General features: G+C 36.9%; 1 protein-coding gene across 2 annotated transcripts in view; it reads right to left on the bottom strand.

The window, feature by feature from the left end:
* Nucleotides 1-7,419: 7,419 nt before the first annotated feature.
* Nucleotides 7,420-19,494, bottom strand: part of NDFIP2 (Nedd4 family interacting protein 2) — a 45,103-nt gene continuing 33,028 nt past the window's right edge. For both annotated transcript variants that reach the window (XM_074535585.1, XM_074535584.1), the window contains 4 exons: nt 17,151-17,275; nt 14,043-14,109; nt 10,845-10,950; nt 7,420-8,970 (listed from right to left, as the gene is read on the bottom strand). In XM_074535585.1, coding sequence (XP_074391686.1) covers nt 10,847-10,950; nt 14,043-14,109; nt 17,151-17,275 — 296 coding nt within the window. In that variant the 3' untranslated portion in view covers nt 7,420-8,970; nt 10,845-10,846. The remainder of the gene's footprint in view (nt 8,971-10,844; nt 10,951-14,042; nt 14,110-17,150; nt 17,276-19,494) is intronic.

Below are 19,494 nucleotides of genomic sequence, written 5' to 3'. Positions count from 1 at the left end.
ACTGATTATCCTTTATGCTTGTGACAACATCTCTGCCATCCTCTCTGAACCTCATTACAGAAAACCAAATGAGGAAAAACGCAACTAAAATATTAAACAAGTCACATTTTCTATATTTGTTCCTCAACCAAAAATACTGAGATTTAAAAAAAAAATCAGAGAAAACAACAACCCCACAACAAAAAGCATCTCTTCTAAACTCCCCCACTCTTCAAGAGCAAATGGACCACTTACAAATGCAAAGTGAAGATTATGTGCTAAGGTCAGCAGGATTTGAGGCCTTACAGCTTGTGAAACTACCCAAAGGGTGGTCTCCCTGCCTGTGTATTTGTTAACACACTTTCCTTTCATGATTGTTTGGACCCGGTGTTTTCAGAGCTCAGGGTATTTTCAGAGCTCTCTGAAACTGCTTTCCTTTGTGTGGAAACTGCCCTGCCAAAAGGTGGGATGTGGACTGGAGGTGGCAGCAGGCAGGCACTCCTATGTCACACAGAATGAAAATTAAATATTAACATGCTCCTTCTGCTACCTGCCTGGAAATCACACAGTCACAACATTTTAACTCATATAGTGGTGGTGAGGGTAACTTTGAGCTTACTAATGTTAGACTCTCCCATTCTGCATTTTGGATCCCTTCTCATGTCATGTAACAGATTAAAACATTCAGGCTTAACCTTCCAAACCACAAGAAAATCTTGCTTGTTTAGGAAAACTGACTCAGTTTTCTAGACCTGACAGAAGGAGTCTCCACTACTTAAACAATATGAAGGCTTTTTTCAGGCTTTACCTGATTGAGCTCACAACAAAGTAAATTTGTGGTGCTATGAAAATAGGTTTTAAGGTTATGCCCGCATTGCTTAATGAAGGAGTCATGGACTGAAAGCAAGCACCAGAGCCCCAGTGTTCTGCACACAGGAGTTGTTAGGTCATTCTCTGGTGCTATTTTGGACTGCTCTGAGTAAGCTCTCTCCCCATTGACTGGACTTGGATGCAGTTCAGGCATGAAATTATTCTATAAGAGGCTCCCAACAGGCAGGATGACTAAGACTGCACCAGGTTAAACTCTCTTTCCTCTTCTACTGTCTCAGTCCTCCAAACACTATCATCTCAGAACTCTTAGGACAATTGAGCATTATATATATATGCAGCATGGGTGCAGTCACTCTGCTGCAGGGCTGCTGTATCTGCACAAATGCAATTCTGCACCACTGGCCTGGGTGTCAAGGATCCCTTTTTGCAGCTACACAGCACTGGGTGTCCCAGGCTGCCTCTGAAAATCAGTTCAATCCAGTGCCAGTCCCTAACTTTTCCCATCTGGAAAGTGCTGTCTAGCAGCTGAGCAGCACTCCTGCAGCAGGATTGTTCTTCTTTGTGCTAAGTGTCTAAGTAAAACTCAAAACTGGGGGAGCTCTTGCAGTTACAGAGGAAAGATTCAAGAATCAAATGGAGCTATATGCCTCAGAGTGCTTGGGTGACCCCTCAAAATCACTCAAGTAGCAAATAATCCCAAAATAACATCCAGAAAGATTGTTCATAAACTAAGTGAATGAGCTGGGAACATGAAAATTTTTGACCAGCAGCTTGCTGTGTGGCACTCTTAATGTACCTTGCCAGCTCTATCATGGAAACATACAGCCCCCACAAGCCACACCAAAAAGTAGCCTGGCTGTGGAAACTGGTTTCTTTGGTCTTTGTAAAGAACTCAGCCACTTTTAATCACAAAAATTACCAAAATACTCGGGGAAGGAGTCCCACAGCTCAATGGTATGTTTTGTGAAAAAATTTTGAAATCTGTATACTTGCTTCATCATGTCCTGACAACTCTTGGATCAGAAGGGAGCAAACAGCTGATCCTTATTTGCTTATGAAACAAAGTCTGTAGGAAAACAGGATTTCACAAAGCCCAAACCATTCCATTCGAAACACCACAGAGTGAAGTCTATTGCCAAACACAAGGCTGGATCCGGGAGAAACCCAGGGGACTGGCAACTCTGGAAGTTGTGGTATCCTCAGCCACAGGACAGATGTTCCCCAAGGGCAGGAACACTGGAAACCGTGGAAAATTGCACAACTGAATTTCACAGAAAGAAAAGCAATTTTCCTATAACTGAGGAACTCTTCAGCAAGTCCCAGTGACACCAAAAGCTATTGTTTTCTTAGGCACATTTTTTGAAAGGTAATGAAAGGTGCAGTTTATAGTCCCAATGTTTTAAATGCTGATTCCATTGACTTCATGGACATACGGCTTTAAGTGGAAATAAGTATAATTTGAAATTGCACTTCTTGATTTGGTGACAGAGTAATCCTTGGTAAGTAGCTTAGACTAGATGGCAAATGAATGCAAACTTTTAGGCAAATGAAATTACATTACATAAGTGCTGTGGCAAGGCATTTAAACCTACAGTTAGTTAGTCAGAAACAGGAATAATGAGAGAATACCCAGTTGCCATGTATTGAGGAAGAGGTCTCATGAGGGAGATAATTTCAGGAGCAATTAAGATTATTCACAGCATCCAGTGCCCTGAGTGCTACAATGCTTAAACAAGCTGGCAGGAAATAGTAGGAGACCCACAATCCTTTTTTCAGTGTTGGAAGTATGAGCAATTAATTAGAATTTGAACATTCTTTCCATCCAAATGCCTTCTGCCCTTTGTCACTTGACAGCAGAGCAGTTTTCAGGGCTGCTCAGTAACCCAGAGACCTGGGTTGCATTTCTGCTCATGGCAGGGTTCCCCTGTCAAGAGAGAGTACAGAGCTCTGGGGTGCTGTGGAAGGAGGCACTGAGCACATCCCTCATCAATACTTGGTCAGGGATGACAACACACGGGGATAATCAAGCACTGGGACAAATCACCCACGGTGTGTGGGAAATCGATGTGCTCTGGGGTTTTTAAGATCCATCTGACACAGTCTTAAGCAACGTAGTCTGAATTCAGCACCAGTCCTGCTTTGAACAGGAGCTCACAGCAGATTACTTCCTGTGGTCCCCCTCCCTCCTGAATGACTGACTGACTGTGCAGTGAGTGTGGAAATTACCACTCCAAAGGAAGACAGGTAAGAAGCTGCCCAACCCTGTAAATAGCACTCATATGGGAGCTGGGATTCTTGGGAAAGGTGACGTTTACTTATTATAAATGTAGAAATAATCCTGAAGGAAGAAATTCAGGCCAACCCGTTGTACAACCAAGCAATACATCTAAACCTGGCTTCATAAAGGAACTTAAATACATCAATCTAATACTCATTTCTCACTATCATTAAAAATGTACTTGTTAAAATAAATAGTCAAGTGTGCTGAAGAGAGTGATGCTCATGCTCAACTTGGTCCCAAAGGCAAGTGCTTCAGCCTCACCAAATGTGTTCTAGTTGCATTACAATCAGCCATGTCAACCCCAAGCTGGCTCCACATCTAAATTTCTGCACCACAATTCCCAGTAATCCTGATGACACCAGTCACAGTCTAGGAAATTAAAGATAGCTCTGGATGCAGCTAGATCAGTTGCAAAGGTCTTATTAGCTCAGAATCAGGGAGATTGGGTCACTGTGGTAACTTTTCCAACTCAAACCTAAAGCCAAGCTCTCAGCATGGTCGCTGTGACTAAACAGATCCAAACACAGACTTGAGTGCCAAACAAGACCAGGGCAGGAGTCAGTCCATGGGATTCACCACGAAGATAAGCTGCCTCTGGATAGCTGAGAGTTAATAGGATGGTATCTATCATTTGAAGTGCAAAACAACTCTGTACTAATCAGGAGTACAAATAATACTAGACTAATTCCATGCATTTCACAAGCCCCAAATCTGGATTAAATCACACGTGATTTGTAATGTGAGCTGTTTAATCACTCTTGTAACACAGATGGTCTATAATTAGAAGCTCTGAAAAAGATGGGGAGCGGGACTGAGCTAAACACTTGCCCAGCATTAACACAAGCATGAAAAAAAGGATGAGAAAAAAATCCAAGGAAATCCAAGGAAATAAGTATGTAAAAATCACCATTACAATTAACAGTTTAGGGCTGAAATGCAGAAGTAATAAACAGTCTGCTGAAACTTCTAAAGTGAAACAAAAGCAAACTTCACTACACTTCTTATTTTAAGAAAATTCTTATTTTTAAAAAAACCACAAATCATCTTTTCTCTTGATATGTATACTGCCCACACATAAAATATAGTAGGTTGCTTTATAAGCATGGACCACAGACAGAGATCAAATTCTATATAAAGTACTTATATAGCACAAGTACCATGAGTAAGTCTTTAGAAAAGCCACAGGGAAATAACAAGAAACCAAAAATGCTGTGATAGCATTTATGAAGTTAGTTGTAGGAAACCTTTAAAGGTTATCTAGTAAGAAGGAACATCCTCCAACCTGGCCTTGAACATTTCCATATATGACACATTTACCACCTCCCCAGGCAACCTTTCCAGCAGTTCACCGTCCTCATAATAAAAAATTTCTTTCTTAGATCTAGTCTAAATCTAATATATTTCAATTTAAAACCATTACCCCTTATCCTATCACAGACATTGCTAAAGTACTTTTATCCCATCTTTCCTGTAGGCCTCCTTTAAGCACTGTAAAGCTGCCATAAGGGGTCCCCAGAGTCTTCTTTTCTCCAGGCTGAACAATCCCAATTCTCTCACTCTTTCCTCATAGGAAAGCTGCTCCATCCCTCTGATCATTTTGGTGTCCTTCTGGAATCACTCCAGCAGGCCCATGTCCTCCCTGTGCTGGCACCCCAAAGCTGGATACATCACTGCAGGTCAGAGCAGAGCAGAGGGGCATGTCTTCCATCACACACACTCAGATTCAACACCTACAGCCTGCCTTAGGGATTGTACTGGCTTCATGGCAACCCATTCAAGAGTCTGATCATGGAGGTAAAAAGAGAATCCCATCAGCCCTTTACCCCAGACATTCCTTAAAAGTAACAGCAAGTGCACAAAATTTCAAGTTAATTATTATCATAGGACAGATACCTTCTCAACTAACAAAATTATTTTCTTTGTAGGGAATTTTTATATCATGAATTATATGTGTGCTCACTGTGGGAAGACTGCAAATATCAATTCAACTATAAGGGCATAATTGGAAGGACACTTTCTTCTGCTGAGTTCTTACTAAGGTCAATGATGTGCAAGGCAAGATATTGCAGAACTGAAGATAGTTTTTCATACCCAGAAATGTTGAAAAGTAAAAAAAAACTGATAGACTTATTTGAGGGAGTGGAGAGAACAACACACAGTGGCTTTTCCTTTATTTCTTGGGTATACCTCCTTGATCAATTTGATTCTTAAATTCTTGATACTTCATTGCTCTTGAAACTTTCAGATTCACACCTCAAAAATGCATAAGCCTCTAAGAACAAACAAAGTGATTCAGTCTGACAACTGTAATGTTCACCATTTAGATGTGTTCATTCACCATTCACAATAAATGTGAAAATCAAAGTTAGAAGTAAAATAACACTGCAACATAAATAATTTAACATGGTACTCAAAATTTTTCACTCACTGAAAAATGTGTTATATTAGACACGATTAGTAAGAAGTGGTATTGTTCTGGTCTATGTTACCCCTACAGCTGTTGCTGTAACTGAAAAGATAACATTTCTAGTATGCAGCAGTTTCCCTTTTAAAAAGTGCAAATTTTATGACTAAAATGTTAATTCCTAAGCAGCTTGTCACAAAATTCACTGACTCTTTGCACCAGGTAGTTGTAGAGAAGTCCTGCCAAGATCAGGAACAAGTGTCAATGAATGCATCACATCCACTTCTGAGATTTTAAAAAGCATTCAGGGAGGGAACACACCTTTTTCAACCCCAAACTTGTGTAAGTACCACACTAAGCAAAAGGGTAAGGAAGGCACCAGCATCATGAGATTTGAGACAAAATACAAAGTAGAAAATACTGATTTCTTCATTCATATAAAATTCAGTGTTGAAAGAGTTGAGTTCATGATATGTTATAAAGAAAAAAGATAAGGCTCTCTGGATGGTGGAAAAGAATAACATACCTTGGAGAAACAGTAGCCTGGACTCTGCTGTTTCTGGGTAGCTATGCACATGTTAAGCATGTTTTAGTGTGATTAGAAATATTTTTTTGCCCTAGTAAGAGATATTTACTCCCATATCAGAGATTATTCCTCTTCTCTTCAAAAGTCCAGGAAGCTTTATATTGTCATTTCATGAGATGAATGTTTTTTGCTCAAGTGAACAATGTAAGCAATGACACAGAAGGTAGTAATGCAGAGTATTATGGGAAAACATTCTCAAAAAGTGGGAGAGAGATTAAAAGCTTTCTGATGTTATGATAACACACAGATAAAGCCACTTTTCCTCACCTGTTGTCATCATTCAATGGGAGGGAAGCAGATGCAGAAAGAACAGGGTGTTGAAATCATGTTGAAAGATGTTGCAGGATGAGGACTGTATCCGTACCTTACGTGAGACAGTCAAAGAAGCTTGGAGGCAATCTCTGCTTGGTAAGGGGACTGAAAGCACGAGTGACTGATCATTTCTGAAATGTGTTAATAGAGTCCCACAGGCTACCTGAATCACATTCAAGATGTCAATCTTCCTGTGGTATCTACAGCAATAGAAGTAGATGACAAAACTAGAAAATTTCATTGCCATCTGCTCAAATAAACCAGAACTTTCTCTCCTCACCTCCCTTCTTCAGCTCATTTAGTCCCAAGCTTCAAAGCCTTATTTGCATTCATGCAAAATCTATTTACAGTCAACTTCACTGCGATACTGGAGCTTCTCCCCCATACCCCTAAGACACAAAGCAAAGCTGGCCAGGTGTCCCTAAACCACAGAGCCAGCTGCTCCAAACCAAGCACACAGGAAATAGCAAGGAAAATATGCAACATTTGACACATCTGGAATAGATTGCAGCGTCTTTGAAAATACTGTCCCAGTTCCCTTCCTCCTGCTGATGAGATTTCAGGCTTCCAAACTGATGCATCAACTACAGAGGATTAGATAACGTGTACATTTTTAATTCTGCATATTCTTTCTGATGAAATGAGATTCTTTCCAAGGTAGTACACAAAGTATGTGTATGAAGCTTCCTATAAAATGCATGGACCGAACAGAAGTAATTCTACCAGAAGTTGCTACTTAATATGGGAAAACTGATATAGTTGAAAAATAGTGCTAGTTGATTTTGGTAAGCATAGAAAATGAAGAAATATTGCCTGCTTTGCAAGGTTGCATTAACTCTCTATAAGAAATGTCCTCACAGTTTGTTGCCATAAAACATGAACATAAAACATTTTCATTAAAAGGAGCAGGGAGGATTGGTTAGTACCTATTTTGCTAAGTAATTTGTCTGTAATTCCATGTTGACACAAATACTGCAGTGTACATTTCTCAACATGGAGTACAAAAAACCCCAAAAAAGCATTAAGTCATAATTAGCAAAACAAAGCAATGCTTTATTATTCGCTTCTTTTTCATCTGGACAATGAATGCAAAGAACACAGAAACAAATAGAAGTTTAGAAGGAAATCCCAATAGGATATTGAACATAATACTTAACTTTCTTCTTCCATAAAAAGCTGAGAAGTAGAGGTGCCCCTAAAGTTTTAGTCACTAACAGTTATCTCTGAAAGATTAGGAAAATGAAAATGTTTACATATGTATATTTTAAACATTAATTATAGATACAAAACTCAATACAGCACTAGCTTAACACAACATAAACCTCACTGTTTTTAACGTTAGTAATAAAACAACAGAATTGTAATTAAAAAGAAAAATGGAGGAAACTATTTGTACATTTTTCCTCAAAGGTGCAACCAACAGCCAATGTATTTTTGCAACTGAGATTCCAGTTGTACAAAGGACTGAGAAATGTCATCTTCTATTTAAAGAAGAAGCATAAATTTCACAAACTTTAAAAGAAATTACACGTGCATGAACTGCAGACTGTACCCCTTAAAGAGATGATATTTATAAGAACATAATGGCATACCTTAAATGAATAAAAGGAGAAGTAAAACACATTTTCTACTTTCAGAGCTTTAAAAGATTTTTTCCCTTCATAGATTATTTCCCAAATTACCTTGCATTTAAACTTGTTTGTTCTTATGAAATGGCAATGTATTTATTCTAAACAAGCATTATAAAGTAGTTGTATGATTTTTTTTGAGAAGCACTCAATGTGGATGTTGTATTTATAGTGACCTCAGAATGCAAACCTCCAAAATTACATCTACTACTAACTAAACCTTTAATGGCCAATTAACAAAAAATATGTATATAGTTCTAGGATTAAAGAAAATTTAGAGAATATGCTGTTACAAAATATATTTTGACATATTTCCTAAGAAGCAATTAAAACAGTCATTTATGCAGAGGTATTTACAGGGGACTCAAAGTGTATCAGTTTTAGCACAAACCAGTATATTGGGCTGAATTCAACACAACATTGGCGAATATAAGTTTGTGACAAGGAATTTTGGGGTTTAGTAAACTTAAAAATGTTCTATACAATCATTAGATGAATCTAAATTATATAAAAAACCTGTCTAAACTGGTTAATCTGAATCATTTAATGCATTTCATTGTACTCAGAAGTTCAGATCACCAAGTCAGTGGTACACACAAGCTGTGGAACAAGTTACCACTCAAATCTTTCAGATACAACAAGCACAGATTAACTGAGTCTGACTGTACTTAATCTATACTTACAGATAGTTTGTTCTTACTTCAATACTATCTTTTTAACAAGCACATACACAAATGTGCTAAAACAAAAGGCAGCAATTATAAATATTTACTAGAATGACCAGAACTGGTACTTGATCATAAAGCCATCCTGTCATTCACTTTTGAAGCCATATTTTCATTAATTTGTCCTCTGGTTCTAGTAGTCTTCTATCTTATTAACTTGGAGGGTTAGAGATCATCTGGAAGTTTCACACCAGCATTGGAAAGGAATGTCTGTTCGATGCAGTCTGGAGATAAAGAAAAATTGCACTTCAGTTCATCACCATGACTCACCAGTTGCTAAGTGACCAGCAAACCTGAACTGCAAGCAAAACAGCAGCCTCCCTACCCCCCATGACAGGATGGGAGAAAAACCACAAACATTTTCTGTTATTCTGTTATGATTTCAGAAGAACACCTGAGAATATTTCAAATTGCAGGAGTGTTATTATTTATTAAAACTAAGAATTAGTGTAGAGGAGTCACTTTAGAGGAGCTTACTTGTCTATGCAAGAATAAGGACATTTAAATGCAATAGCAATTAATTTGAACTTCTTGTTCCAGTAATTAAGATGCTTCAAAAACATAATATTTATGTGTTCATCTCTCTAAACAACCCACAGACCTTATAAGCCCACAACCCACACATCTCAGAGGTGCTTACAGGTAAAGAAAAAATTCAAAGCCACTGAACTCCAATAGGACAGCTCATTAACTTCAGTAAATCCTGGGTTAAACAGTGCTTTGTCCCAACACAAAATTTTAACTGCAGAAGAGCAAGGAATCCCAGACTGCATTATCCTACACTTTCACTATTCTCTTCAAACTACAGTTCTCAAATACCATTTAGTCCTAACAATTCTTTTTAAAAACAGTATTTTTTAACTTTACTGTACTGAAAGCTAACAGATATTTTCGGTCACATCTACAAATTACAGTATTCTGAAGAGGTTACCACAACACTAAGAAAAGAAGCCATATCTAACTGTTGCAAAAAGGCAATGCTGCCATGTAGTTACTAATTTATATTGAATGCTAAAAAGCAATACACATCTCAGTTAATTAACTTACTGCATAATTTGGGGAGGAAAAAGCAAATTTAAAAGAAATATCATGTCACAGTTACATTAACAGATTTTTTTTTTCATAATCAAGTGTATATTGTATAGCACACATTCATCATTAGCTGTTTTTAAATGTTTGTGCTTGTCTTCTATAAAAAGAATCAGGTTTTTTCCCCCAGTCAAATAGTGTCTCTGTTTTCAGGCTTTGAAAATGTGTTGCAGCTTAATTCAAAAAAATTGATCAAATCCTGTGACCCATCCTGAAGAAAATTTATAAAATACTTTTTTTTTTCACAGCAAACATAGTTTCTCAGGTATGTCAAAATATAGTCTTTAAGCATTTTTAGTTAAGTGCAGAGCACTGAAAATGCTGCAATACATTTTCTAGGCTAAATTTATCTTGTCATGCAATTTCAATTTAAAAAAAGTTGAATGCAAATAAAGACCCCTGATTTAAGTTACACAGTGAAGTCCAATAAATCTACTTAACGGATAAATAGTATTAAAAAAAAAAAAGAGTGGATACGTGCCAGGCTGATTAGTCAGCTACCTGAAGGATACATAAAGCATACACAAGGATACATTGTTGCATACACAATAATCATACTTGTACATGACTGTCTTAATCCAGTCATGTAAAGAGAGACAGTACTCAACTATTGTTTGCATGTTCAGACCCATGTCAATCAGATTTAATATGCAGGCAGATGAGTGCTTCCTAACTTGCTGATGACAGGCTGACTACAAAAGCCAGTTTTTCCAGCACAAAGGACAGTATCCTGACAGCAGCAGATACTGTTTCTTAAGAAAAACATGTTCCTCCTAATTTTTGCTGCTGAACATTAGTTCCAGGGCCAACTAGAGGCATTGAGGATGCTTTCAAGTAAGAAACTTCACACATCTCCAAGCCCATGAAGAATATATACACAGTATTCGTGACAGATGTTCAAAAACCATGCAGCATCTGCTTTATGACAAGAGTTTGACTATCTCTTTCTAATATTTCTTTCTTCTTCTTTTTCCTGGAAAAGATAACCTCATCACTAAAAATGGCTTACCTTCAGTACAAGAAAAAAAATCTTGTTCTGTGAGCAGCTGCCATGCTTTCAGACATATTTCTGACTTTGAGATAATTAACAAAGCCTCGAAAGAACAAGAGGAGTCCTGGAAGTGTAGAAAATGCACAAAATTAAGTATATTAACATAAATACACACTATCTCACATTATTCTTATTCGCATAATTTTTAAAACCTAGCCTACAAAGTAAATTGAAGTCTTCATTTATCATTCACAAATTCAACAACTAAGTCAGCTTTCATCTTGTGATGCAAGAATTCAATTTTATGAAAGGTTTTCCACCAGTTTTAGTGATTTAGACTTCAAGTGTCATCAGCTAAAAAGACTGCTTGAAAATACTTACAAAGATGAAAAAAATCCTGAAACATAAAAGAATCTGTTTTGCAAACTCTTTTCAAGTAGAGCTCTCAAAATAAATTACTAGTGTGTTAGAAGAGTACCTGCTTCACAAAATGTACCTTTAGCAATAAGCAAAATAAATGTACTGTGAGTCAAAAGAGGAAAAAATAAGAAAGTAAGGAGTGCTCTAGCAAGAAGCCAGTAATGAATTATAGTACATTAGGACTTGAGATTTAACTATCTGTAAAAAAAACACCAGTCCAAGAGAAGGAAGAACAACTGCCAAAGAAAATTACTCAGCATGTGTCAATATTACTGTTTTTGTCAACTCTAAATTTCAAAATCTTTTAAATTATTTACATTTCACTGCATTTGAAAGAATATTTCAGCTAAGAGGAAAAAGATGTACATAATAGTCACAGAGAAGTTACATTTGCAATAATGGCACCTTGAAGATATATGCTTATGTGAATACACACATGTGCATTAAAACTCCAAAGGTTCAAATGAAAATCTAAACTGAGGTTCTACAAATTTAGTAAAGGATTTAATTATTTTCTTTCCTACATGATGCACTTTTCCATCCTGCTATCCTGGATGAGCCCTTGATTTTTTGTAACAATCAATTCCTCTCTAAATGATTTTTGTTTATGATTGTTTTAACTTTCCCCAGTAATATCTTGATTGCAAGTCTGCTACAAAACTTGCTACCCAAAAGCTACCAGAGACAGTCCCTTTCAACTGAAAAGAAGTTGAAACAGCAAAATGGGGGCAGGCAGCTCTTTAGGTGCTTGATGGAGTATTTTCGGCATCATAAGTGTTGGAAAATCAGTCCAAGTTCAACCCATATTTTACATTTCTCTGTTAAAGGAAGAAAGAAAAACCACTCCACTTTCCATTGTGATCCTCAATAAGAAACACTGGCTAACACTTAAATTTGAAATTTAGAAATGTGTCTCTCCAATTTTTTGATACATGACAGCTCTTTGGAAGTGGACCACTTTGCTCTGCCGTGACGCACAAGCAGATTTTTCCAGCTGTTGAAAGAAGGAAAGTGAGCAGAAACGATCGATGAACAGCAGAAGAGAGGAGATGGCAGTAGGTGGGCTGAAGGATGTCAAAGGACTATGCAAAAGAAAGACTCAACTCATTCACTTCTGGAGAGAAGCTGGACATAGTATTTTGTGTGCTCTAACAAAAGGTTATCCAAAACAACAAAACACAGATCTGGTTGGCAGTGGTCCCATGACATGATAATACTCCTTCATGTCATTATAAATAGCTTTTTAAGGTAGACTTCTTCTATGGTGTTCTAGCAATACCATAAAGCCGCTTCATCAGTTTAAAAATTTTGTTGGCATACTTCACGCAAAACCTACATAACACAAGGGAATGCTGACTGCCAGCTGCACACTGTATGCCTCAGAGTGCTTTTGATTCCAACTTGTGATTTAAAGAAAAAATAAATCCTCAAACACATCAGACCAAAAATAAGGCTTTCCCAAATAAAAGTGAGCTACCTCCAGAATATGTGCACAAGACCAGTAAAAAGAAAAATGACAGCTTTTTCCATAGAGGGAGCACTAGGGGAAGAACACTATTTTTATCCTAATGAAAAAAGGTGTCAAACCTCAATTTCAGAAACCTGAAAGGCTTTGTTTTAATTAAAGACTTATCTGGAGATGTTTGTGCCTGCAAAGAGTCATTTCACCTACTTCAATACAATAACCTCAAAAAATACAAAAGCATTCAAGGGACTGATGCTGTGAGCTGTTAAACATTTGCAGGTTTTATGTATATCAAGCAACCAAGTGCACAACAGCAGAGCAAGGTAGACATTACAGATGAATGCCCTTAAATGCTACTAAGAGGCAGATAGAGAGATTTTTAGGTAATTTTGTTTAAGATTTTTGACATTTCTTGCAAGATAAATAGTGAGTCACAATGAAGATCTCAGAGTTGGTCTTTTTTCTTAACTTACTCAATGCTTCATTCTAACATTTGCTGTTAGCCACTTGAATCAATAGACTCAAAGGGAAGAGTGCCACCTACTGAACCAGCAACAGTTTACCATGCTTCCAGAGCTGGAAACAGAAATTAAAATGCATAGCAGCATTCACTTCTGTAAAAGAAAATCATTCCAGATTCCATATCCAAATTACAAAATCCACAGTTGGAGAAAAGTTATAGTGGTTGGGCTTTGGTATACCTTCATTAAAAACAAACACAAGAGCAGAATTTGATGTGCATCAGACTTGAAACACAGGCAGACAGAGCTCTTAAGAGAAAGCTGACATCATGGGACCACTGTGATCAGCAAGCATGAAACCATTCTCTCATCCTACTGAGCAACTGCTGATGCAGTTTGCATTTCAAAGGACTCAAAAAGGACATTTTGTGACCTGTGCACAAGACAGCAGACTCCACCTTCCTGGGCTCAGACACATTTCTTAAAATTTAATACTTGACATATAGGTTTATACATGTAACTACTACTTATCACATAAAGCCAAAGTTTCATTACACAGTTCTGCACCCCTAGAACAGTAGAAGCAATTTAAAAAGCACAAGTTACAAGTCTCGGTTTTACACATAATCCCTTATGCAGAACAAAATTTTTTGAGCTGAAGGGTATTTGAATAGTCCACAGTTCACACAATAACACCACTATGGTAACCAATAACCTCATGAATAGTATGGAAATAAAAACAAAACAAAATTATCAGCAGCTAAGGAAAAGCACATAGCCAAACATGTTACAAAACTCTTATTTACAGCTACATGATTCATCTTTGAGTACTTCCACATCAAAACAGAAATTAATTCAACTGCCACTTACCAAGTACAAGAAATATCCACCAAAGCCAGTACTGTCCATTGAAATATCCAGTAAAATAATCTGAAAACTGAAATTCATAGAGGAGGCTTAGTTGCAGTATGATAGATGACTAAGACATATTTAATGCACTATGCAAATAGAGAAAGCAAGGAGGAAAGAGCAAGTTAAAATAAATGTATCCTACTAAAATTCAAAACTAGTATATGTACAGCAGTCTATTACACAAATAAAACATTTCTATTATCAGTTGGTTTGCAGCAAAGTAATGAAAAATCTCTAAAAAATATGTGTGTGTACCCATGTAAAATATATATGTATATATGAAAACACTCTTGTATTACTTGCCAGTAATCTGTCATTTTTTATTATAATGAGTCACCACTTGTTGATTTTCTCCTTTTCCCCTCAGTGCCTGCCATCCCAAACACATTACAGCAGCCTGCTGCTTTAGATATTAACACGAAAAGCCACATTAGTTTAATCTTATCAGACAGGGATGTTCTGCTGACCCTACAAAAGGGGAGCTTTTGACCTTCTGTATACCCCCTACTGTTAATCGCTGCCATGAATACCAGCCCCATAAAGACCCCCAACTCATTAAAGTCTTTTCATTTTCAAACCAGCATTCAGTTCCCAGCAGTGAGCTGAACGCAACTAAATGAACCTTGAAGTGCCATTTCAACTGTTCCTGCGAGTGACCACGGCAGACAGTTTTGTCCTCCCTGTGATGTGGGAGGCAGCTGGAGGGCAGGGTGTGATCGTACTGGAGACAGGTATCTGTGCCTTTACCAGACTCCAGACTTCATGCTTCACTGATAAAAAGGCTAATCAAGTCTCCAAAACCCCCACAAAAAGTAGAAATGGGGAGATGAGTGAAGAGTTGCCAGAAGGAGGAAAATAACCTACTCAGCAGCTCCGCACACTTCCCATATGCTTCTACCCTGCTATCATTCATTATGTTTACTGCATCCTGACTTTTGTGCTTAGCGCTTCCCATTTGCCCTTTCTAGGACATTTCAGTATATCTAACAAGAAATAATGGGAGGGGAAATAAAAAACCCTGAACAAACAAAAGAACCCCACAAAAACAACAAAACAAAGAAACCCAACAAGAAAAACCCAACCAAACAAAAGATACTGGGCCTCATATACAACCAGATGAAAATCTAAGACATATAAAGAACTGTAGCTAAAGGTGGCTTTTTTCTTCAATTAATCCACATGTTTGCTCCAGAATAAAGCCAGATTATGTGAATTCTTTGAGCCAGATTATGTGAACTCTTTGAGTATATAAGAGTATACTAATATAAGAGTATAAGTATTCACTTTGACCATCAATCAAAGAAAAAAAAGCAAGAAACAGAATTGCTAAGTTGAACTAAAGAATTGGTATTTTACATTATCCATATATAAATACGCAATTCCTAGGATTTTGACAACACATTGACATTGATCCCATCTCACTTGTTAGTCAGTATTTTCAATTCTCTAAATATTATTATCTGTGTGTGCTTATAAATATATATCTATAGTCATACACACACAAACATATCAATATACTTTTCCAATAGTTACAATTTCATTTAATTGAAAAGAAGACTCACTAAAACCAAAAATCAAATACTTGCCCATGTGCATTGCTCTCCTCTCCTACTCTCCTTGGGCAGAATCAGCCATGGCTGCAGAATCTCCCCAATAGCAAAACCGTGCTTTTGTTCCCCCTACCCTCTTCCTTTTCCCCAGTAAAAACTGATACACATCAAGCATGCATGAATTCAGGCTGTTTAGACACTAAAAAGTTTTGTACTACTGACCCTGAGTGAAAAAGGAAGAGCTTGAAAGAAAAGGACAGAACAATTTGGTGCACACAGGCCTGCTTGTGTGTCACATTAAAATAACTGTCAACACACACCTCAGGAGCTTTCTGCTCTTGTCTCTAGGAAGGGAGACAATAGAGGAACATTATGATCTTCATTATGAAAAACTCCATCCCTGAGGTCTTGAATTTGGCCAGCTCTAATATTTCAGAATTAATAATGGATTACATACAATAATTTAATTATAGTCTAGAACACAGTAATTCTGTAATCTAAAGGAAGTTTAGCATATATTAATTTGTATATTTGTTTTGAGCACATTTTCCAGCAGAGAGGAATAATAAAAGCGACACAATGAGCAATTTCTGCCCTCTGTTCAGTATGCCTTAAGGGAAGCTGAAAATGTCCCAAATGAACACATAGCTGAAAAATTTATGTCTTCTCTCCCTATTAAGATATATTCTATCCCAGCCCCTGAATTCCAACAAATATACCAGAATCACATCTGGTCCAGCAGCATTTCCCTGCTCTGAACGAGCAAAAAGGAAATTTAAAAAAAAGTTCTAAGGATGCTGTACATACCCAGGAAGGACCGTGCAATCTTCCAACAATTTTTTCACTATCATGCTAAATCTAAGTAAAGTTACTAATACACACACTGAGAAAAAAATATTAAAAAAAAGATTACTGGTGGCAGAATATGAAAGATATGTAAGTTATCCAAGATCTTTTTCTTCATTTAAATGGGACAGGATTTTAAATGTTGTGTCTCACAGATAAGCCGAATTCAAGTTCAGAAAGCACCATTACATTTCATCTAGCATCCACTTAGCTAAGTAACTTGCATTCAGCTACTGTGCCTTTTGGAAAAGTATCGAGTTTTGCAGTGAAAACATCAAGACTCAAGCATTTAATATTGTAAAAATGTGACTAACTTCATATTTAAATTGGACTTGGTCCCATATGTATCTTACAAGGAATAAAAGAATCAAATACAAGGAAGAAATGCTTTCTTATATTCCTTTCCCAACAGTCTAAGACATCTATAAATCTTTCATGCATGACACTATAATACCAGTGATATTTTAGGTACTTGCTCCACTTCTGTAGACTTTTAAATACTTGTACAAGGAATGAGTCATTTGGTATTTATTTTACTAGAAATGTGAACATCAAATGTTATGTCAAGTAAAAAAAGAAAAAATAGTGGTTTTCAATTCCCTTATTATATCCTTGAATAAATTATGTGTTTGTTGTACAGAGTCTGTATTGTGTGAATCAAGAAACATACCCGTACAATGAGAATCCATTTGATCAGGGAGAGACCAAATCCACAGATTGCACCATACCTTCCAGCTATGGTATTTGTTATACAGAAGGATAAACAAAATCCAATCCAGTTGAAAATAAATGCCACTATAAAATAAAAGAAACAGTAGCTTCTGTTAATCTGTAGAGCTAAGCAAACAGACTTCACAGTAATTTCACTTTCAAACTACTAAGGACATGCTTACACAGTCAGTTAATTCTCTTCCGGTAATTCAGGCTTTCAGAGATTGACTTTGAACCCAGACATTCCCCCTGGTATAGTCACTTAATGACAAAGCAAATGGTAAACAAGCTGGAACCTACGACTACACTAGAGAAAATTCCAACATAAAAGAAAGTATTATACTGCCATAGACATCGAACCAGATTATACTGGACATGAAAAGTAAATTCACAAAAAGGACTAAAACATACAAGATTTGGATTAAAACAAAGAAGAAAAACCCGTTCTGCACCTTTATAACCAAAAATATAGTTACATGCACATATATGTGCATGTATAAAGGCTGCAATGTTTAGCTTTATCCATTTTCGGTCTAACAGAATAAAAGTATCCACTCTTGCTCCAAAAAGTTAGTGTAGAAATGAAGGTGAGAAGCTGATGTTTCATGAGTCTCTTAGATCTATATTTATGCCTTCTCTTTTAGCTCTATATTCATAAGACATAAGTAGCCTTGGCAGCTTTACACAAGTTAAAAAAAATCAATGAACAAAAAGAACATTGAGCATAACTACCACTATTGCTTCAATTAACACTTTTACACAACCCCCAGTTTAACAATTTAAAGTTTCATATCTGCATATGTACTTGGCAATCAGCATCATCATCTGCATTGACTTCAGGCTGCATGCATTATATCAGACTGTGAGAATTCACAATTAGGGGAATGACCCAGCTTAGAAATCAGTGAGGGCATCCAAAAAGAGAGCCACCAAACAGAAGAGCTGGAGAAACTGGTAGAGAAAGGTAACTCAGGAATTCTGGAGAGAACATGACAGTGGAAAGTTGAAAACATTAAGGAGCTCCACAGTAAACACAAGAATCACAGAGGAGGCTAAAGAGGAATGGAAGAGGGGCAGCATGGAACAAAACCCCTGCCAACAAATTCTCAGTGTTTAAAATCCCATACTTAGCTACATGAAATTCAGACATTAAATCGTCAGAGGAAAAATGAGTCTGTCTCTTCAGTTAAAGTTTGAACACACAGCTAGGAACAGAAAATTGCTCAATAGTTTTTTTTAATTAAAGCGCTTTGAAATACTATCTATTAAACCCCATTATTTTTATGCTTTAAAACCTTATGTAAATTTTTCCAATAATCTACATGAAGATGCAATGATATGCTCACAAATGCAAAATCAGGTCTGTGAAACTGCAGCAGGATTCCATGAACTTTAAACACATGGAAGTTCCAAAAGTTTTGGAGGACTTCACATCAAAACAGTCATTTAGTTCAAGTGAGGAAACGCATTGCTCAGAGGCATGGGTAAAAGATGGCAGCAACAAGAATTCTTACTTTTATACAATTAAATCTAAAAGGACCCCAAGAAACAAAATAAAAAACCCAAAACTTTGAGCAAATGCTGATCCAAACTGGCATATGCAGAGGAAACAAACAAAACCAATCCAACTCCTGCTAAAAAACACCCCTATAGAACAACATCGTGACCCCAACATTTACCAGTTTTTCTAAGATACATTTACATTTGAGAGAGCCTAGACAAATTGTTTTGATTTCCCTATTTTAAGCAAGTTCTCCAAACCCACCATCTTTTAACAGTAACAGATTTCAAAAGCTCCTTATTCAATGCATTCTCTGATCCTGCCTCAACATAAGAGCTCACTGCTCTTTCTCCCCACTACTCAAGCTACCAAGGGTGACTTTTACTATGGTGAGGTATACCTAAAGACAGGTATCTTAAAAAGGACACAAGATTCACATGTTTCTAATGGTCTATGAGCACTAGAGAAATTCTCAGAATATGTACAATTTTAATATATTTTTTTAATTACCTCAACTCATTTGTAAATGCATTATAAAAATCAGAGATTTTCCAATCATAAATACAGGAGGGAAAAAAAATAGCTTTTTATAATTAAAAAGAAGCACTAACCATTTTACCTTACTTTCAACTTGAACTAAAGGAATATTCAAAATAGAATGCATACGTCACTGCATAAGTATTTGATGGATGTTTAACATCAAGGTATTTGCCCAACTCTTGAAAGCGAAGGCATCAGCATGTTCCAGTCCTGTTCACAGTAGGGTTTTTTTCTTTTCTAATCAGTCTGCTGTTCTATCAAG

Source organism: Zonotrichia albicollis, chromosome 2 (genome assembly GCF_047830755.1).
Source record: "Zonotrichia albicollis isolate bZonAlb1 chromosome 2, bZonAlb1.hap1, whole genome shotgun sequence".
NCBI classification, from domain to species: Eukaryota; Metazoa; Chordata; class Aves; order Passeriformes; family Passerellidae; genus Zonotrichia; species Zonotrichia albicollis.
The sequence above is the reverse complement of the archived record's forward strand: the minus strand, read 5'-3'. Positions and strand labels throughout refer to the sequence as shown.